The sequence below is a fragment of the Ranitomeya variabilis genome, chromosome 2 (genome assembly GCF_051348905.1).
Source record: "Ranitomeya variabilis isolate aRanVar5 chromosome 2, aRanVar5.hap1, whole genome shotgun sequence".
Lineage (NCBI taxonomy): Eukaryota > Metazoa > Chordata > Amphibia > Anura > Dendrobatidae > Ranitomeya > Ranitomeya variabilis.
This window is the reverse complement of record NC_135233.1, coordinates 970988492-971011634: the sequence shown is the minus strand read 5'-3', so window position 1 is coordinate 971011634 and position 23143 is coordinate 970988492. Positions and strand designations below refer to the sequence as shown.

General features: G+C 45.5%; 1 protein-coding gene across 3 annotated transcripts in view; it reads right to left on the bottom strand.

Annotated features, from left to right (window-relative positions):
• Positions 1-23143, bottom strand: part of HPS3 (HPS3 biogenesis of lysosomal organelles complex 2 subunit 1) — a 96579-nt gene that overhangs the window by 25636 nt on the left and 47800 nt on the right. For all 3 annotated transcript variants that reach the window (XM_077290830.1, XM_077290832.1, XM_077290833.1), the window contains 2 exons: positions 22369-22599; positions 9703-9888 (listed from right to left, as the gene is read on the bottom strand). In XM_077290830.1, the coding sequence (XP_077146945.1) occupies positions 9703-9888; positions 22369-22599 (417 nt within the window). The remainder of the gene's footprint in view (positions 1-9702; positions 9889-22368; positions 22600-23143) is intronic.

Below are 23143 nucleotides of genomic sequence, written 5' to 3'. Positions count from 1 at the left end.
CCTTTTGCAATAGGACAAAATGGATGGTATAACAAGTGCTAGTGACATCCCAAAAGTAAGAGGAATGAAAAGGAGATTTTTGTGTACTCACCGTAAAATCTCTTTGTCTTAGCCTCTAATTGGGGGACACAGGACCATGGGTGTTATGCTGCTGTCCACTAGTAGGCGACACTGTGCATAATCTGAAAAAGATTAACTGTGGTTCCTCCTCTGCAGTATACACCACTGGACGGCGACAGCTTTCTCCAGTTTTGTGCAAAAGCAGTAAGAGGAATGTAATATGAATAAAATAGACATGCCTATAAGAAGGCCACTATGTACGATATCAAAGAACAATATGAGAACTCAACAGTAACAACGGCCCGAAAAGGGCAACAGGGTGGGAGCTGTGTCCCCCAATTAGAGGCTAAGAGAAAGAGATTTTACGGTGAGTACACAAAAATCTCCTTTACTCTGTCGCCTCATTGGGGGACGCAGGACCATGGGATGTCCCAAAGCAGTCCCTGGGTGGGAAGCAATGGACGAATATTGTGCAGACAGGCCCCTATATTTGGGGCACCGCCGCCTGCAGAACACATCTACCCAGGCTTGCTTCCGCTGAGGACTGGGTATGAACCCTGTAGTGTTTAGTAAATGAGTGTGGGCTAGACCAAGTGGCCGCCTCACACACTTGTGCCGAAGCCTGGAGCCGCATGGCCCAGGAGGCCCCTTCCGCCCGTGTAGAGTGTGCCATAATACCGGCTGGAAGAGGAGAATTCTTAAGGCGGTAGGCCTCTTGTATGGTGGATGTGATCTTCCTGGCAAGGGTAGCTTTGGAAGCTGGCAGACCCTTGCGGCCGCCTTCCGGAAAAAGGAAAAGGGATCAGACCTGAAGGACGAAGTCCTAGACACATATATACACAATGCCCTGACAAGGTCAAGCGCATGCAGAGCCTTCACCACTCTATGAACCGGGACCGGACAAAGGGAAGGCATAGAAATTTCCTCATTGAGGTGGAAGTTGGACACAACCTTTGGAAGGAAGGATGGGACCGTACGGAGAACTACCTTGTCCTGGTGAAAAAACAGGAAGGGCCGTCTGCAGGAGAGTGCTGTCAGTTCAGACACCCTGCGTAGCGAGGTGATTGCCACCAGGAAAAAAACACCTTCTGGGAGAGAAGGCGGAGCAGGACCTCCTTAAGGGGTTTGAAGGGTGGTTCCTGCAATGCTGTCAGGACCAGGTTGAGGTTCCACGTTTCTAGTGGTCATCTGTAGGGGGGAACCAATCGGGAAACCCCCGAAGAAAAGTCCTTACTCGCAGCTTGGTAGCAATGCGCCTTTGAAAAAAAAAGCACTGAGAGGGCTGACACCTGGTTCTTAGGCGAGCCCAGGGACAGCCTGGCCTCCAGACCCAATTAGAGAAAAACTAGGTAGTTTGTGGAGGGAAGAAGGGAATGGGGTCTGGCCGCGATATTCGCACCAGGTAAAGAGAACTTTCCAGGTACGGTCATAGATCTTGGCTTCCGTGCCCTGATCATGGTCCTAATGACGTCCGTCGAGAGCCCTGCCTGGGTTAGAACCCAGGTTTCAAGGGCCACGCCGTCAAATTGAGAGCCACTGAGTTCTGGTGGTAGAACGGGCCTTGTGATAGAAGATCCGGGCGGTCGGGGAGGCGCCAGGGGGCGTCTGCTGTGAGTTGTACGATGTCGGCGTACCATGTGCGTCTGGGCCAGTCCGTTGCAATTAGGATGGTTGGAACTCCCTCTTGCTTGATCTTCCTCACCACTCTGGATAACAGGGGGAGAGGTGGAAAAATGTACAGAAGCTGGAACTGGGTCCAGTCCTGAACCAGAGCGTCTGCTCTGAGCGACCGCGGATCGTGTGCTCTGGCCATGAAGTTGGAGACCTTGGCATTGAGGTGGGATGCCATTAGGTCCACATCTGGGGTCCCCCAGCGATGGCAGATCTGGCAAAAAATTTCGGGATGGAGAGACCACTCTCCCGAATCTATTCCTTGTCGTCTGAGGAAGTCTGCTTCCCAGTTGTCCACACCCGGAATGTGGACCGCCGAGAGAACCAAGCCTGTGTCCTCCACCCAGTGGAGGATGTGTGACACTTCTCGCATCGCCTGGGTACTGCGGGTCCCCCCTTGGTGATTCACATATGCCATAGTCGGGGCATTGTCCGATTGTATTCTGATGTGAGAGGCTGCCAGTAAGTAATGGAAGGCCCTCAATGCCAGGAGGATGGCATGAATTTCCAGGATGTTGACGGGCATGGTCGCTTCCACTGGGGACCACTTGCCCTGTGCCCTGTGGTGTAGGTGCACTGCAACCAGTCAGGCTCGCATCGGTGGTCAGAACCTTCCATTGACCTGTGAGAAAGGATTTCCCCTTTGCTAGCGAGGTTGGCTTGAGCCACCAGTGCAGGGACCTCCTGGTTGACGACATTAGCTGGAATTCCCTGTCGAGAGGAAAAAGGATTCCTGTCCCAGGACTTGAGAATGGCTAGTTGGAGAGGCCTGAGGTGAAACTGGGCTAAATGGGACCGCTTCTATTGCTGCCCCCATCCTGCCGAGGACTCTCATGGCAAACCAGAGAGATCGAGGAGGTTTGCGGAGGAGGATGCAAACTCCTAGGCGGAGAGCCAGTGCCTTGTCCCTAGGAAAGAGCACTAGACCCCTGGAGGTGTTGTATAGCATTCCCAGGAAGGTCAGAGACTGACTCAGGGTTGGTGATGACCTTTGTAGGTTGACTAACCAGCCCATGAGACTCAGAGTGGCGGTTGTGATTGAGACGCTGAGCTCACAGTCCTTGAAGGTAGGAGCCTTGATGAGTAGATCATCCAGGTATGGAACGACTACTATGCCTCTGGAGTGCAGGACGTCCATGGTGGCCGCCATGACCTTGGTAAACACTCTGGGAGCCATGGCGAGTCCTAACGGGAGAGCCACGAACTGGTAGTGGTCCTGGTCGATTGCAAACCTGAGAAAAAACTCTGATGAGCAGGTGCAATCTGTATATGCAAGTATGCGTCTTGTATATCTATGAAGGCGAGATATTCTCCCTTCTCCATGGACGCAATGATGGACTGAAGGGACTCCAGCAGAAGTGACGAACCCGTACGTATTTGTTGAGCTGTTTTAGGTCCAGTATGGGCCTTCTTTCTTGGGGACTATGAATAGATTGTTGTAGAACCTTCGGAAGCACCCGGCCGCGGGAACCGGTACTATGACTCCTGCTTGAAGAAGCGAGGAAACCGCTTGGTGGAAGGCACGAGCCTTGGCTGGCGGTTTTGGGGGAACAGAGAGGAAGAATCGGTTTGGTGGGTTGGAAGTTGAGCTCTATCTTGTATCCGGAAGACACTAGTTCCCTGACCCACCTGTCTTCTGTAGTAGGCATCCAGACTTGCTAAAAAGAGCAAAGTCGCCTAAGGGTGGGATGTCTTCTGGGGTCCGTGAGTCATGAGGAGGAAAAAAGTCTGAGGTTTTCCTCCTTTGGGCTTTGACTGGCCTGCTTTTAACTGCCAGGTCTTGTCCGACCTTTGCGTTGACCGTGAGTTGTCCCTGTGTGGGGAACGGTTACGTGCTGGACGCGAGACGGACCAGCCCAGGAATTCCGAAAGGATCGGATTCGGGTTTGTTACACTTCTTGAAAGTGCGTATAGGTTTCAGTTGATGGAGAGAGGTACTCTTCCCCCCCCGCTGGCGTTGGATATCATTGTGTCCAACTCTTCACCGAAAAAGTCACTCACTGAGATACGGGAGGTGCGTGAGGGACTTCTTTGAGGCTGCATCCGCTTTCCATTCCGCAGCCAGAGGATACGCCGAATCGTGATGGCGTTTGATGCTATCCCTGCTACGCCCCTTGCTGAATCCAGAGCGGCATGAAGCATGTAATCTGCTACAACTGCTATTTGAACCGCTTGGTCCGACAGCTCAGGAGCAGATGCTTGGAGGCCAGCTTGTAGATTTTTGGCCCAAGCCAAGATGGCCTTGGCAGCCCAATCTGAAGCGAACGCGGGAGCCAGGGAGGCCCCTGCCGCCTCAAAAAATTGAACGAGCCATGCGTTCTACCTGCCGGTCTGCTGCGTCCCTGAGGGTTGAGCTATCTGGCAGTGAAAAGAGGGTCTGTGCTGCTAGTCTAGAGACTGGGGGGTCCACTTCGGGTGGATCTGTCCATTCCTTGGTGTCCTTCTGTGGGAAAAAGTACTTTGCCTCCAGATATTTGCGATTAGCAAATTTTTTCTCATTCTGTGAGAGCTGCTTTTTAAGGATCGCTTTAAACTCTGGGTGGTTAGAGAAAACCTTAGGCGGCTTCAGAGGTCCTTCAAAGGAAATCTTGTTCTGGGGCCTCTGGTGGCAGATTAGAAATGTCCAGCACCTGGATGGAAGAGATTATGTCCTCGACTAGCGCTGTATTGCTAGGGGGGATTGGGATCAGGGACCCCTCCGTTTCCCTGTCTGAGTCGGAGTCAGATTCTTTCCGAATCCTGTGTATAACTGAGGCGTCCCCTGCTGGGTGAGCGGAAGGTCTAGATGACCTGGAATTGACCTGGAACTACGGTGTATCTCCCTAGAAGGGGTGCTATGGGATGCCGCAGATGGACTTGACCTATGGGTCCGCTTGCGTCCTGACCTAGACGTGGATGTGCCAGGTCGTTCTGTTCCTGAGTCAAGCTCTCCCTTTGCTGGGTAATGGTCATAGCCGAGGCATGACTCTGCAGAGCCTGAAGCAATGTGGAGGTTTGTTATCTATAGACTGCTTCATAGATTGCGACCTCTGAGTGACCCATTCTGGCGAGGCATTAGACACCGAGACATTGGCAGGGGCTTCTTGGGGCTCTGACGCAGTAGTCTGGATGCAGTCCTTGCTGCTACTGGGGAGAGCGGTCCTGCAGGCTGTGCAGAATGCATAATAGCATTGCCTGGTTCTCCTGGACCTTGAGCCCGGCATAGTGCACAGAGTGAGGAAGGGCCTCCAGAGGACCCTACAGGGGTAGCTATGCAGAGGACCCTATAGGGGAGCCTTATAGGGAATATGGATTTGCTGTGATCTTACCCCACCAGTTTGCCCCTAGGTCCAGCGCAGAAGATACACAGTCCTGTGCCCCCTAGAGACTGGCTGGCCTGGTCCTGCTGACCGGGAGATGCAGGGTTAGTCCTTGCTGCAGTAGAAATGGCGGCCGAGGAGAAGAGGCAGGGGGAGAAGGGGTGGAGAGCTGAGAAAAAAGGCGGCAAAGCTGTGTAAAAACGCGCCCTGTCTTGATCCACCCCCTCTATGACACTGTAGAGTGTCATATTTGTCATCCGAGGGGCGGGCCGGGGGGCGGAGAGGAGGCGGCGGCTTCAGCTAGGCCGAAGCTGGGGCCTAAATTAGATGCCTGATGCCCAGAAAGGCTCCAGGCCGGCGTGAAAGTCCGGGGGGGTTCGGATCTGAACCGGACCCCCCGGATTTAACGGCAGGATAGCGGTAGGGTTATAAGCGGAAGGGGGGCCCTGTGAGGGGTCCCCCTGAGGCAGTATAGAGCTGGTGCTGCCGCAGAGACAGGGGAGCAGGGAGCCCTGTGTCTCTATTGTACCATGCCTGCCTGCACTCCCCCCGGCCCAGACATGAGCCCGCAGCTGGGCTGGGGTCCCTGGATGCAGGCGCAGTGTGCTGGCCCATTGCTGGGAGCTTCAGAGTGCTGCCTGTACAGGCCCTACCTGAGGCGTCTCAACCTAATGCCCCCAGAAGGGGAATAGGGAGGGTGCAGTTGTCACCTTCAGGGGCCTTTATCCTCGCCTCGACCTCAACCCAGAAAACAAAAGGAATTTAGGAAGGAGGGGGGTCTCGACTTCGAACCAGCACCAGAGGGACTGGGGAAGGAGCGACATGGGGAATAGCCATCTCCACTTCAACCGGGCACCCCATAATAGGGGGCCGAGGAAGGAGCCATGCCGGGAGTCTCACAGGAGACCCACTTTTCTTCATCTGTAATCCGTCGGAAAAAAACGGAGTAAAAAATCTTAGGTGTGCCTCCTATGCGACACTAATGAAAAACTGGAGAAGGCTGACGCCGTCCAGGGGTGTATACTGCAGAGGAGGAGCCACGGTTAATCTTTTTCAGAATATGCATAGTGTCGCCTCCTAGTGGACAGCAGCATAACACCCATGGTCCCGTGTCCCCCAATGAGGCGACAGAGTAAATAACTTTTATCCATGCCAAAGGAGTTGAAAAGAAAAGTGTTAATTGAGGAAAAGAAGGGATCAATTCTGGCTTTACTAGCAGAGGGATACAGTGAGCGCCATGTTGCCTCCATCCTTAAAATTTCAGTCCAAACAACTCTCCACTGACCGGGATGACAGTCATCTTATTGGAATGTCACTCAGCAACCGCAGGATGACATCAAGTGACCTACAAAAGGAATGGCAAAACGCAGCTGGTGTGAAGTGCACGGCAAGAACAGTTCGTAACAGGCTCCTAGAGGCAGGACTCAAGTCATGTAAAGCTAGAAAAAAAGCCTTTCATCAATGAGAAGCAAAGGAGAGCCAGGCTGAAGTTTGCCAAAGACCATAAGGATTGGACTGGAGTAAGGTAATCTTCTCTGATCAGTCTAATTTTCAGCCTTGCTGAACACCTGGTCGTCTAGTGGTTAGACAGAGACCTGGAGAGGCATACCAGCCACAGTGTCTTGCACCCACTGTGAAATTTCATGGAGGATCGGTGATGATCTGGGGATGCTTCAGCAAGGCTGGAATTGGGCAGGTTGTTCTTTGCGAAGGACGTATCAATCAAGCCGCATACAAGGTTATCCTGGAAAAACAGTTGATTCCTTCTGCTCAGGCAATGTTCACCAACTCTGAGGACTGGTTTTTCCAGCAGGACAATGCGCCATGCCACACAGCAAGGTCAATCAATGTGTGGATGAAGGACCACCACATCAAATCCCTGCCATGGGCAGCCCAATCTCCAGACCTGAACTCCATTGAAAACCTCTGGAATGCAATCAAGAGGAAGATGGATAGTCACAAGCCATCAAACAAAGAACTGCTTAAAATTTTTGCACCAGGAGTGGCATAAGGTCACCCAAAAGCATTGTGAAAGACTGATGGAAAGCATGCCAAGATGAATGAAAGTGGTCATTAAAAATCATGGTTATTCCACAAAATATTGATTTCTGAACTCTTTACGAATTAAAACATTAGTATTGCTGTTTCTATATGATTATGAACTTGTTTTCTTAGCATTATTTGAGGTCTGCAAGCAATGCATTTTTTGTTATTTTGAATATTTCTAATTTTCTGAAAATAAATACAAAATGTATTGCTTGGAAATTCGGAGCCATGTGGTCAGTAGTTTATAGAATAAAAGAGCAATTTACATTTTACTCAAAAATATACCTATAAAGAGATAAATCAGACAAACTGAACATTTTGCAGTGGTCTCTTCATTTTTGATAGATATGTATTTTTTAAAATATTGAAAATTTGACAAAAATTTTTTAGCAAATTTCACAATTTTCAAACTTTAAATTTTGAATGCCCTTAAATCAGATGGTTATGCCACATAAAATAATTAATAAATGACATTTTCCACATGTCTACTTTACGTCTGCATTATTTTTGAAACAATTTTCTTTTTTGTTATCCAAGCAGTTAAAACTTTAGCAGCAATTTCTAATTTTTTCAGCAAATTTACAAAAAAAAAAAAAAAAAAAAAGTGTCTCTTTCAGTTGCTACACAGGAATTAATGCAAAGTGGAATGAAAAAAATAAACATTTTTATTTTACCCCTAAAATCTTGCTTTAGCCCCAAATTTCTCACTGCTGCTAGGTGCAGGGAGGCAGATATTGGCAGACGCACTGTGCATGCGCCCGCCATTGTTTTACATTATTCAATGAATAACGACGATCACATGATAAGGCACCGTAAAAACCAGCCATGTTCTCTAGTGTCTCAGCTACCCCCGGTAGCGGAGACTGCAAAGAATTTCCAATTCTGGGGGCCGCTATCCCCTTATTCCTGATCACCGTTTTAAAATGGCGGTGAGAAAATAAGGCCCCTTAGCCACTGCCGTTTTAGGCTACTTTCACACTAGCGTTGTTTTGTATACGTCGCAAAGCGTCGTTTAGGAGAAAAAAACGCATCCTGCAAAGTTGTCTGCAGGATGCCTTTTTTCCCCATAGACTAACATTAGCGACGCATTGCGACGTATGCCCACACGTCGCAACCGTCGTGCGACGGTTGCGTCGTATTTTGGCGTACCGTTGGCACAAAAAAAGTAACATTTAACTTTTTTGCGCGTCGTGCCCGCCATTTTCGACCGCGCATGCGCGTCTGAAACTCCGCCCCCTCCTCCCCGGACCCTACAATGGGGCAGCGGGAGCGTCGTAAGACTGCTTCCGCTGCCCACGTCGGGCATTATTTTCACAACGCGCGTCGGGCCGAAACATAGTGACGGCTCCGTGCCGACGCTAGTGTGAAAGCAGCCTTAATGCAGTCAGTAAGAGTATTAAAGATGCTTATGAAGGAAAAAAAGCAAGAGAAAAAGTAAATTTTTTATATATAGTTAATATGTTTAATTCTGTATTATTTTCAATGTTAATTCCTCATGGTTTTCATTCTTTTTCAGAGGGTAAAAATTGTCCTGATAATGTGATGGAAAGAGTCCTGAAAAGTAAATTGAAGCTATGACTCCATCACATCATCTGGAAGAAATGACCGGGATCTTGAAAACTGCAAGGAAACGATACACGAAGCGTATTAGCATATCAGAAATCGTTATTATGCTATTCACAGTGAAAAGGTTTTATTTTCTGACACCCTTAACCCGTTCACAACCAACACCGTACATGCATGGCGCTCCTCAGACAGGAATAAATGGAGGGAGCTCAGGAGCGGAGCCTGCCCTATTTCCAGTAGATGATGGCTGTTTCATTTGGCCATCATCTACCGTGAGTGGAGCAGAGCATTTACAGCAAGCGTCCTGGGGGGGCACCCTATTCTAACAGCTCATCCGTGATTGCAATGATGGCTGGGGGCCCGCTGACGATACACCAGTGAATGCCAGCTTCTTGCTGGTAATCATAGGAGACAGTTATTCGTTCTATATACAGAAATACTTTGCTATTGCTGTATATTAGTGCAAGTGATTGGATGATCGCAGGTTCAAGTACCCCAAGGGCACTACCAGATACAGTAAAAAGTTGATCTGATGATTTCTGCTACACATAGCAAGGCTGGAGCCCTGCTATATGTACCACAGCGATCAGATGATTGCACCTTCAGGCCTCCTAAGGGGACTACTGGAAGCAAAAAGTGTAGAAAAAAAAAAATATATAAAACAGTTGAAATCATCCCTTTTGCCTCATTCAAAATAAAAGAAAAAAAAAAAATCAAGATACACATATTGATGTTAAAAAAAAAAAAAAAAAAAGTTCTGGCTCTGGGGAAAAAGGGCCCAAAAAACGAAAACACAAAAACGGAAAATCTGAAGTTCGCGAAAGGGTTCAGGGTAGTTGATCAAATGCCAGCGTAATAACATTAGAAAACATGACAAGGAGCACAGTATAATAAGGATATACAAAAAACTGTATATGTGAGGAATTTGGTTCTATAGATGTGAGAATGAACAGAATTCCTATGGAAAGTCTCTCTGCTTTGATAATTAGGAACAAATTGTTTCAGCCTGCAAGATCACTTAAAAAAATTAGTAAATAAAAAAAAAAATCAAGGATAAAACCTTAAAGAAGGACTCTGCTTCTTTCAGAATAATTTTACTGTTTTCATGAAAAGCCACCAGAATCGCTACAAGGAGTCCAGGCAGTGTGTCTCGGAAGTGTAATGCCATTTCTGTGGGTATGATCTCTCTTTCTCTACGTCTTATAATAAGCCTCGGTTCATCCAGGAAACCGTACAGAAGCTGCATCTGAAAGCAGAAAAATCGTAAAATTTACATGCACATCTCTAGGGCAATGAATAAAGAGATTGTTTAATTACCTAAATCACCGTTTTTTCCTTAAATGCCTAAGGATAATAGCCCTAATGTTCCCAATATACCTTTTTTGCTCATTTTCATTTGTTTTGTACCTCTTTTGCTTCCTGTGCCCTGGCACCAGCTCTCACTTCCTCTGCAGAATCATCTGCTCCTTTCTGACTTCAGTTTCCACCATTCCTTGTGTTAAGCTACAAGCCACAAGTGAGCGCAGACCTGTAACTCCACCTAAACCGCTCACATTCCTCCCCCAGAGTTTCTACCTGCATCAGCACAGTAACCTGCACAAGACACACATTCAGGTACTAGAAGACACATGCAAAACACAAGAACAGCAGCTCTGGCAATAAAGATTATCCCTTACTGTTTGAGTGACTGGGATGGGTGGATGGATGGGATGAGGGATATGAATGTATTCATATAATAGAGGGAATACAGCAGGGTGTATATACATTACACAGGGTGTGTGCACATACAGACAGCAGGAAGAGCTGGGTCTGCAACAGCATGCACAGGTACAGTGAGCTCTGCTGAATGAAGGTCTGCCCACCAACATGCAAGCCACGCCCACCTGACATTTTCCAAAGCTCTTAGGTACCTGACATCCCAGAAGTCAGGATCCTCAGCCAGAGATCGTGTGACCAGAGGAGCTGCTACAGCAGGATTTGAGAAGGCACAATATTTAGTAGAGGGGTTACCTCCGGCACTTTGCTCCCATGATAGGGGCTAGTAAAGCAGTGGCCTACCCCAATGATCTGTGAGGCCAAAGTTATCAGACTGGGTCACACATTACAGTTACATCCATTAGTGTATGAAGCGATGACACCACTGCAGTGTCATCACTTGCTCTTAGGCTATGTGCCCACGTTGCAGAATAGAAAGAGATTTTTCCTCATCAAAACTGCACACCCTTGCCAGGGAAAACGCATGCGGATTTTGATTCGTTTTTCTAAGCGTTAAGCGTTTTTGAGCACAAATAAAGTTGGGACAAAAAAAAGGCTCCAATTAGGTAATTTCCTAGTCCAACCCCTCTTCTCCATTTTATTTTCTTGTTTCTAATCCCAACCCTAGCCCTAACCCTAGCGCAAAAATCATTACAGAACCAGACATGATATGACACTTGGTTTACATACAGTAAACCATGTCATATCAAAACTATTTTTTGATGTAAATGTTCAATAAATTTAGCAGCTTGTGTGGGCTCCCACACAATTTTTTCTGCCAGAGAGGGAAAGCCAGTGAGAGAGGGCAGATATTAATAGCCTAGAGAGGGACCACTGTTTTTGCCCCCCCCCCCCCCCGGCTAACAAAAATCTACCCCCAGCCACCCCAGAAAAGGTGCATCTATAAGATGCGCCTTTTCTGACACTTAGCCTCTCTCATCCCACTGTCTTGTAGTGGTGGCATATGGGGTAATAATGGGTTAATGTCACCTTGCTATTTAAGCCGGGTTAGTAATGGAGAGGTGTCAATAAGACACCTATCATTATTAACCCCTTAAGCCCCGAGGGTGTTTGCACGTTAATGACCGGGCCAATTTTTACAATTCTGACCACTGTCCCTTTATGAGGTTATAACTCTGGAACGCTTCAACGGATCTTGACGATTCTGACATTGTTTTCTCGTGACATATTGTACTTCATGATAGTGGCAAAATTTCTTCGATATAATTTGCGTTTATTTGTGAAAAAAATGGAAATTTGGTGAAAATTTTGCAATTTTCCAACTTTGAATTTTTATGCCCTTAAATCACAGAGATGTGTCACACAAAATACTTAATAAGTAACATATCCCACATGTCTACTTTACATCAGCACAATTTTGGAACCAACATTTTTTTTGTTAGGGAGTTAAGGGTTAAAAGTTGACCAGCAATTTCTCATTTTTACAACACCATTTTTTTTTTTTTAGGGACCACATCTCATTTGAAGTCATTTTGAGGGGTCTATATGATAGAAAATACCCGTGTGACACCATTCTAAAAACTGCACCCCTCAAGGTGCTCAAAACCACATTCAAGAAGTTTATCACAGGAATCTTTGGAATGTTTAAATAAAAATGAACATTTAACTTTTTTTTCACACAAAATTTATTTCAGCTCCAACTTGTTTTATTTTACCAAGGGTAACAGGAGAAAATGGACCCCAAAAGTTATTGTACAATTTGTCCTGAGTACGCTGATACCCCATATATGGGGGTAAACCACTGTTTGGGCGCATGGCAGAGCTCGGAAGGGAAGGAGCGCCATTTGACTTTTCAATGCAAAATTGACTGGAATTGAGATGGGACGCCATGTTGCGTTTGGAGAGCCCCTGATGTGCCTAATCATTGAAACCCCCCACAAGTGACACTATTTTGGAAAGTAGACCCCTTAAGGAACTTATCTAGATCTGTGGTGAGCACTTTGACCCAACAAGTGCTTCACAGAAGTTTATAATGCAGAGCCGTAAAAATAAAAAAATCATATTTTTTCACAAAAATGATCTTTTCGCCCCCAATTTTTTATTTCCCCAAGGGTAAGAGAAGAAATTGGACCCCAAAAGTTGTTGTGCAATTTGTCCTGAGTACGCTGATACCCGATATGTGGGGGTAAGCGACTGTTTGGGCACATGGCAGAGCTCGGAAGGGAAGGAGCGCCGTTTGACTTTTCAATGCAAAATTGACTGGAATTGAGATGGGACACCATGTCGCGTTTGGAGAGCCCCTGATGTGCCTAAACATTAAAAACCCCCACAAGTGACACCATTTTGGAAAGTAAACCCCCTAAGGAACTTATCTAGATGTGTTTTGAGAGCTTTGAACCCCCAAATGTTTCACTACAGTTTATAACGCAGAGCCTTGAAAATAATTTTTTTTTTTTTTCACAAAAATGATTTTTTAGCCCCCAGTTTTGTATTTTCACAAGGGTAACAGGATAAAGTGGACCCCAAAATTTGTTGTCCAATTTGTCCTGAGTACGCTGATACCTCATATGTGGGGGGAACCACCATTTGGGCGCATGACAGAGCTCGAAAGGGATGGAGCGCCATTTGGAATGGAGACTTAGATGGATTGGACTGCAGGCGGCACGTTGCATTTGCAGAGCCCCTGATGTACCCAAACAGTAGAAACCCCCCACAAGTGACCCCATATTGGAAACTAGACCTCCCAAGGAACTTATCTAGATGTGTGGTGAGAACTTTGAACCCCCAAGTGTTTCACTACCGTTTACAACGCAGAGCCGTGAAAATAAAAAATCTTTTTTTTCCCCACAAAAATGATTTTTAGCCCCCCAAATTTTTATTTTCCCAAGGGTAACGAGAACTTGGACCCCAAAAGTTTTTGTCCAATTTGTCCTGAGTACGCTGATACCCCATATGTTGGGGTAAACCCCTGTTTTGACACGGGAGAGCTCAGAAGGGAAGGAGCACTGTTTTACTTTTTCAACGCAGAATTGGCTGGAATTGGGATCGGATGCCATGTCGCGTTTGGAGAGCCCCTGATGTGCCTAAACAGTGGAAACTCCCCAATTCTAACTGAAACCCTAATCCTAACATGCCCCTAACCCTAATCCCAACGGTAACGCTAACAACACCCCTAACCCTGACACACCCCTAACTAATCCCAACCGTAAATGTAATCCAAACCCTAACCCTATCTTTAGCCCCAACCCTAACCCTAACTTTAGCCCCAACCCTAACCCTAGCCTTAACCTTAGCCCTAACCCTAGCCCTAACGGGAAAATGGAAATAAATACATTTTTTTTAATTTTATTAATTTTCCCTAACTAAGGGGGTGATGAAGGGGGGTTTGATTTACTTTTATAGCGTTTTTATAGCGGATTTTTATGATTGGCAGCTGTCACACCCTAAAAGACGCTTTTTATAGCAAAAAAGTTTTTGCGTCTCCACATTTTGAGACCTATAATTTTTCCATATTTTGGTCCAGAGTCATGTGAGGTCTTGTTTTTTGCAGGACGAGCTGACGTTTTTATTGGTAACATTTTCGGGCACGTGACATCTTTTTGATTGCTTTTTATTCCGATTTCTGTGAGGCAGAATGTCCAAAAAAGAGCTATTCATGAATTTCTTTTTGGTGGGTGGGGGTGGGGGGGGGGGGGGGGGGCGTTTATACCGTTCCACGTTTGGTAAAATGGATAAAGCAATTTTATTCTTTGGGTCAGTACGATTACAGCGATACCTCATTTATATAATTTTTTTTAGGTTTTGGCGCTTTTATACGATAAAAACTATTTTATAGAAAAAATAATTATTTTGGCATCGATTTATTCTGAGGACTATAACTTTATTTTTTCGCTGATGATGCTGTATGGCGGCTCGTTTTTTGTGGGACAAGATGATGTTTTCAGCGGTACCATGGCTATTTATATCTGTCTTTTTGATCGCGTGTTATTCCACTTTTTGTTCGGCAGTATGATAATTAAGCGTTGTTTTTTGCCTCTTTTTTTTTTTTTAACGGTGTTCACTGAAGGGGTTAACTAGTGGGACAGTTTTATAGGTCCGGTCATTACGGACGCGGCGATACTAAATATGTGTACTTTTATTGTTTTTTTTTTTTATTATTTAGATAAAGAAATGTATTTATGGGAAACATTTTTTTTTTTTTTACACATGTGGAAGTGTTTTTTTTTTTTTTTAAACTTTTTTACTTTGTCCCGGGGGGGACATCACAGATCGCTGATCTGACAGTTTGCCCAGCACTCTGTCAGATCAGCGATCTGACTTACAGTGCTGCAGGCTTACCAGCGCCTGCTCTGAGCAGGTGCTTGGTAAGCCACCTCCCTGCAGGACTCGGATGCAGCCCCGCGGCCATTTTGGATCCGGGGCCTGCAGGGAGAGGAGGTAAGAGACGCTCGGAGCAACGCGATCAAATCGCGTTGCTCCGAGGGTCTCAGGGAAGCCCGCAGGGAGCCCCCTCCCTGCGCGATGCTTCCCTATACCGCTGGAACACTGCGATCATGTTTGATCGCAGTGTGCCGGGGGTTAATGTGCCGGGGGCGGCCAGTGACCGGATTAGTGCCGGATGTCAGCTGTGATAGTCAGCTGACACCCGGCCGCGATCCCCCCGTGAGCGCGGCCGATCGCATATGACCTACTATCCCGTCACTGGGAATTAAGTCCCAGGTCACCTTGACGGAATAGTACGTCATATGGGATTAAGGGGTTAACCCTAGAATAGTAAAGGGTTAAAAAAAGACACATTAATTAAAAAATCTTTTAGTGAAATAATCACACCAAGTTTTTGACAAAATTTATTATTCTGCTTATCAAAAAAAAAAAGCAACAGTATCCATACCTCTCCACAGTACAGTCAGGTCCCACGCCGTAAATCCATCACAAAGGGTTAACTAGTTTACAACAGGGACTGATGCTAATGCTACCGGCACCGCTGTAAACCACTGCAGAATGAATTAAATCATCTCTGTGCAGGCTCCCCGGCTGACCGGGGATGCACTCGGGTGAACTCGTTATAGTTATACAAAAAATGGGGTCACTTTACGGCCCCGTCATTGTATCGGCAGCGGCTGCTTAGAGCAGCCACGTTATGTTTAGATCTAACTTTAGATCATTGTGGGACACTCGTTTAAAATGGATTCTACGGAGGGTAGGTATCTTTTGAGGATTGTTATTTTACTTTTATTTTAAAGTGAACGAGGGCTTCGGGGAATTAGGTGTCTAGGTAAGTATATGGTATTTTTTTTCTTTATTTTATTTTAGGTGGCGATCGGCGGGGACAGGTATGTATAATTTATTTCCACAGGTAACCACTGGCCACCAATGCAAATTTATTTTGGGGACAAATTAAAAAAAAATAATAAATAAATAAATAAATGGGGAAAAAAAGGGATGGAATTAATAATAATGGGCCATGCTAAAAAAAAAGGAATAAGGGGGGAGGAATATTTGAAAAATGGGGGGGGGGGGGGCAAAAAAAAAAAAAAAAAAGCATGTTTTTCTTACAGCAGGAACAGTTCTATGGGAAATACTGCTCCCATCGAGCTGATACTTCTGCCACCAAAGGAGAACAGACATAGGCCGATGGGAGTAGTAGTCTCATCGGCCTATGTCTAGTTACACACAAATGACGCAAATACAACACACACACACTTACCACACTGATCATGAAAGGAACATCCAGCGCCATGCGATCATACCAGTCCATGTTAACAGCCATCATCCAGGAAGACCGGAATGATCTGGGATTCTCGTCTTCCTGGATTATGGGATGCTCATGAGATGGCATCATGATGGATGCCCATGATGTCACTTCCTATTTGCTGCGGTTTTGATTTACAAAGCCGCAGCAAATGCGCTTGAAATCCACAAACATTTTAAATATTTGTGGATTTCAAGCGTTCCAATACAAGTCTATGGCGGCGGAATCACCGCGATTCCGCAAAATAAATGAACATGCTGTGTACTTTACCGCGAAGTGATTCCGCTGCGGAAAAATATGCAGCATGGGCGCAGCAGTTGTGGAATGCAATACAAATTAATGGGATGCGTTTTTTTAAGCGTTTCCGCAGCGGAAAAACGTGGCGGGAACGCTTAAAAATGCAATGTGGGCACACAGCCTTATACTGAATGCAGTTTACTACTCGAGAAGAAAATAAAGGGATGTTTATGGTTGTTTGATAAATACAACGTATATTACATAAGTGGCTAAAGTAAAATGAAGAAAAAAAATAAAATAAAATAAAATAGAATGAGGCTTTATTCAAGCATCAGTAATATTTTCCACAGGCTGTTTTCCACCAGTGTGCTGAATCTTGTTTTGGTCTGTGTCCATTATTGCCATCTGCACAAGACATATGTTTTTCTCACGTGAAAAATTAAATAAAAACAACACTGACAGAACATGAAAGAAATACTGACGTGTGAATAGGGCCTGAATATAACAGACACAATTCCTTCCATATCTATTACTTAAGGAACTTGTCCACTACTTGTACAACTTCTTGTCAAAGCTTATACTCCTCCCCTCCCATGGCGGCACTGTTGTTGCGGTGTCATCACTCGCTCTGCCCGGGGATTCCGTGTTGCTGTGACCGGTGACCCTGGAGCGCCCCCACGTAAGGGCGATGGGGTACTCAGTACCGGGTCCTTCGGTTCTCAGTGGGGATGTCACGGTGGCTGACCCGGTCCGTGGCCCTAGGGGCGTCCGTTGATAAATGGGGGAAAGGTCTTTAAAGGGATAATGTTCATGACGCCACCTGTGGTATTCGGTCAGGGTGACCGATGCTGCTTAGGGGTCCGCTGGGGTGATGTAATGGCAGCTAGATGGTATACCTTCCCACAGGTGAAGTATGTCCCCAGGGCTTCCCAGTGTGTAGATGGTGATGGTGGATGGTGTAAGGCGCAGTGAAGAACGAGGACACAAGGGTGCAGTCTCTTTACCTTTACTGAAGACTTCAGCATCCACAGTCCAGGGTACAGACCACAGGGCTGGCTGAGTCCGGCCGGTCCGAAGGCAAATCCAGAGTCCCCTTATCCAGGTGGAAATCAGTAGCCTTCCTACTAGCGCCTGTGTGTTGTAGTACCTCCCTGCCGAGCTTCTCGGTAAGGTCCTCACAACTGGTGTAGATGTTCTAGATGTTATGTCTTCCTCTCTGTCCCCCAGATGGTATGGATAGGACAAACCCGTATGACTGATGGCCTGAGGCAAAGCCCAGTCAGCTTCTGACTAACTTTCTATCCAGCCCATCAGTTTTACCCTAACTGTGAGGAGTGCCCTAGTAGATAGGAGCAAGGCTCCCCTGGTGGTCTGGAGTGTGAAGTGTGGCGTATGGTTTGTGATACCTGGTAAGAAGATCTCCTTTATTGCCATCAGACGTAATATCACTCCCCCTGGTGGAAGAACAACATTACTGCAACGACCAGGACTCTGGGGCGCTGCAACCCCGGCGCCAATCAGCGTCACTGTCTCCACCTCCTGTCAAATTGAACATGAAGAGAAAATCAGAGATCAGCAGCTGCAGCTCAGACTTCCTCTTATTGTTCGATTTGTTTGAAGGTGGAGACAGTGACACCAACGCTGATTGAGTCACAACAACTGCCTGCACAGGAGCCCTGGGAGAGTGAGTGCCGACACCACGGACACAGCGCCGGACGGGGAGTGGAGTATAGGCTTTAGGCCACGTTCACACGCTGCGGGTTCCTCTGCGGGTTAATCCCGCAGCGGAATTGATAAATCTGCAGGGCAAACCCGCTGCGGTTATCCCTGCAGATTTATCGCGGTTTCCGCTGCGGGATTACTGCTGTACTATTGATGCTGCATATGCAGCAATATGCAGCATCAATAGTAATGTAAAAAATAATAAAAATTGGCTATACTCACCCTCTGACGTCGCGATCTCCCCGGCGCTGCAAGCGGCTGTGCCGACAAGGACCTTCGTGACGTCACGGTCATGTGACCGCGGCGTCATCACGGTCATGTGACCGCGACGTCACCACAGGTCCTGTTCGGCACAGCAACTGAGACCGGATGCCGCGGGCAGCGCTGAGAGGTGAGTATAGCATGATTTTTTATTTTAATTCTTTTTTTTACACCCAAATATGGTTCCCAGGGACTAGGGGGAGAGTCTCCTCTCCTCCACCCCGGGTACCACCCGCACATTATCCGCTTAACTTCCCGCAACGTGGGCACAGCCCCATGCGGGAAGTTAGCGGTTCAATGCATTTCTATGGGTGCAGAATCGCTGCGATTCTGCACCAAGAAGTGACATGCTCCTTCTTTTTTTCTGCAGAAAATCCGCGCGGATTTTCCACAGAAAAAAAGGATCGTCGGCACAGCGGGTTTTGTTTTCCATTAGGTTACATTGTACTGTAACCTACATGGAAAAAGGATGTGGACCCGCAGCTGCAAAACAGCTGCGGGTCCGCAGCAAAACCCGCAGCGTGTGAACATAGCCTTATTATTTTATGGGGGGCCAAAAATTTTGATCAAGAAGAGGTTGTCCTAGTAGTGGACAACCCCTTTAAGTGTAAAGGTTGATAAAGTTATGGTGATTTGGTCTAAATTCATCCCAAACATAATGCCCTGTTCTGTCCATACATCATCATTGTGAAAAACTGGTCAGCTTTGACATGGAAAAAATAGTTTGCATGTTTGTTGCAGTCTACAATATCCATTCGTTCATTCACTTTCAGCCACCAGGTAAGCTGCTCTTCACACATTCAGTATTTGATCAGTATTTTACATCAGGATTTGTAAGACAAAATCCGGAGTGGAACAATCAGATAAAGAAAAGTATAATAGAAACACATGCACCATTTTTCACTTACTCCTGATTTTGGCTTACAAATACTGATGTAAAATAGCGATCGTGTGAATGTGGCCTTAGTCCCAGACTCTTCTCACGTGGATGTGTCCCTCCAGTAACACCTGTTGGATATGAGGTCTGTGTGTCCATGGTAATGCTACCTTCACTAGCTCTCGTGTATCAGCAGAGCTTCATTCTTGGGCTGATTTCCACAGCTCAGGAAAGATCTGGTCTCCCTTGTGCCATCAGTCAATGTGCTAAGGAGTAGAGATGAGCAAACATCGTCGGCTCCCTCCGTATTCGGCAAGCTATAGCGCTTACCGAAGAAGCTGCATCAGTAACCTGAATACCTGGTGCGCTCCCGATGATCAGATGTTTGGTGCCGCAGCTGCATGTGTGGCGGCTGTGTGACAATCTCAATGCATGCCTGTGTGTTGTGACTGTCACACGGTTGAGACACAGGCAGCTGCGGCACCGAACAGCTGATCATCGGGAGCGATCCAGGTATTCAGGCTACTGATGCAGCTTCTTCGGTAAGCGCTATAGCTTGGGGGCTTACTATACAAAAAATTTTTTATTACCAAGGGAAAGACAAAATGGCTTACAAACGAAAAATAACCCCCGTAAAAATGGAATACTTTATTAAATAACACACTAAAACCGAAAAAAAACCCCTATCTAATAGGTCAGTATTTCAGGGGAAAAGGATATAATCCCCTATACTCAATATATAGATAACCAATGCTGGTAGAATACCACACATAGATAATTTAAATATCCTATAAAAGTGATATAACACTCGTGATATACACTATTTAGCTGTAAGGGTATATGAGTACAAGTGCAATATCCCTAACAACTAAAAAAATATTTAAACCTAAGGACTGATCCTACCTAGATGCGGAGGTTGGCACCCTAAGAAAAATGCGAGAATGGCGCCCCCGCTCGTACGATGACTATCCCTGGTCTCCTACTATCTCCCTATAAGGGATAGGATTTGAAACAGAAGGCCAGGTGGCTGATAACAACGTGTGAAAATATGTGATACCAACTATACAACATCTCAGGCCCAACCCCCACAGTGTGATGTAAGGTTAAAGGATAGATGTCCTAACTACAATATCACTAGATATGACACAAAAATAATAATAAATAGAAACCATAGGACAAGTAACAACAGATACATATGTAATGTGTAACCAGCACTGTTATAGACTGACTAATAATCAATAAGAATACTCATACCATACGATAAATAACAAAGCACGCCACCACATACACCTAGATATGAATTGTCATAAACTGATAAAGCCAGCTCAATGGGAAATGCAGTTAATGCCAGAGATACATATTCATGATGATGATAGTATACTCATCTGCTGCATTAGTCATCCCCAGCCGATCATTCGTCCAGGAATAGTGGCTCACAAAGTGACTCAGGGCGAACAAAATCTGCAAAACACCTCTCGACGCGTTTCCCCCACATGCCTGGGTTCATCAGGAGAGTCAAGATAACAGCATGGCAGTATGTAGATATACAGAAAGATAGGGCAGCCCTATCTAGTCATCGTACGAGCGGGGGCGCCATTCTCGCATTTTTCTTAGGGTGCCAACCTCCGCATCTAAGTAGGATCAGTCCTTAGGGTTAAATATTTTTTTAGTTGTTAGGGATATTGCACTTGTACTCATATACCCTTACAGCTAAATAGTGTATATCACGAGTGTTATATCACTTTTATAGGATATTTAAATTATCTATGTGTGGTATTCTACCAGCATTGGTTATCTATATATTGAGTATAGGGGATTATATCCTTTTCCCCTGAAATACTGACCTATTAGATAGGGTTTTTTTCGGTTTTAGTGTGTTATTTAATAAAGTATTCCATTTTTACGGGGGTTATTTTTCGTTTGTAAGCCAAGCGCTATAGCTTGCCGAATAAATAGGCAAAAAAAGCGTCAGTTAAGAATATTATATAAACATCTATGGCGACTCTTACTACAAATAATGATATAAAAGGAGAACCAAGAGTCAAAACTGGCCAATAAAGGTTCACAAAAAATTGTATTTATTGAAAAAGATCGGTCATATTAACATCAGTGTACCATACAATAATAAATAATTAGTAAAAAATACGTAGCGACTATATCCATGAATACATCAAAATGATCCAGGTACAAAAACAGAACTGGAGTAAGTGTAATAGACACTATTTTAAATCATGCGTGCAAAAGTAATCAATCCACACATAGGGTCAGCCCCCTGAGGAAGCGATAACGATTGAACGCGAAACGCGCGTTGGGGTACGTGATCCAGGACGCAGACAGGACTTCTTTACACACATGGGTAATTCACTTGTTTGTTTTGATTTATATGCTATTACCGGTATATTTGGGACATGTGGTGATTTTTAGAATATCGCTAATATGAAGTATACCACTTGGTCTAATCACCGCATGCGTTAAATAGCTGACCCTATGTGTGGATGGCATTACTTTTGCACGCATGATTTAAAATAGTGTCTATTACACTTACTCCAGTTCTGTTTTTGTACCTGGATCATTTTGATGTATTCATGGATATAGTCGCTACGTATTTTTTACTAATTATTTATTATTGTATGGTACACTGATGTTAAAATGACCGATCTTTTTCAATAAATACAATTTTTTGTGAACCTTTATTGGCCAGTTTTGACTCTTGGTTCTCCTTTTATATCAGCTTGCCGAATAAGGAGGGAGCCGACGATGTTCGCTCATCTCTACTGAGGAGTATAGGATTTCCTCCTTGCCTCACCGCAGTCTCCCAGAGATGCTGTGTATGCATGTAAAGAGAAATGTGTGTGATTTACCTCCTCCTTGCAGACAGCCATGAGGCTGCTTTTCTTCCTATCTATGCTGTAATCTGCACTCCTAGGAAACCTAGGGTAAATGCTTTCCCTACTCTCTGATCTGCCAAGGGCATCGTTCCCCTCAGCAGCTTCTGACTAGGAGCGTTCATTCACACTTATGGGTAGATCACCTTTCTATTAACTGGAGAATAATCAGTTACCAGGTACATGCAGCTAAACTTCCGCTACATCATCAGCCACAACATAAGCAAATGTGCATTTTTTTCTCAGTCTTCGGCAAGTAATCAGATGATTTCATACCTCTGAATGACGCTGCATCGCTGCCTCATAAGCCTGAAGATCTTGCATTTTCAGCGCCATGGCTGCTTTTGTTAGAGAAATAAGGGCTGAAGGTTCTGATGCCTCTAAGGTTTCCAAAAAGCCCAATGCTCTTCGGGGGCAAGCATTACTCATACAAGGACTGCACAACGCATGAGGCAGCTGGCTTGGTTCTGTCGCAATAAAAATCTGCAAGACTGTGTGCGCCACCGCCTGGGAGAAGAAAAACAGAGCAATCAACCATGCTGAAACGTCAAGCACTAAGATAAGGCGAGCGACAGATCATAAACACATCCGATTTCTTTTGCTGGATAAAAGCATAGAGTCATAGTTATATTAGCTTTTACAGCTAAAACTGTAGCGGTCGGTGACTTTATATTTTCAGGATTTCAGATTAGAGACTAATGGAAAGCAGGGGGTATATAATTCCAACAGGACTATTAGTTACATTATTGTAGGATTTAGCTTATACAATCACTACTTTTAAGTAACTTCAGAATAATCTGTCTTGTGTGTATATAAGGAATAACACTATATCTGGTTATTTACGTCTTGTAGCCTGCATTTTCCTCAGTTTTTCCTATGCATGTTCCATTTTCAATTTACTCTAAGCTTGTGGGAAGAGACAAGCTACTATGAGTTTTCATTCCTTTGTCGCACCCATAGAGAAGCAACAGAAGCACCAACAACATTATACAGCAGTACGGAGGTGCCTGGATGTCAATCAGCTATTGGGTGATGTAAAAAACTTGTTAGA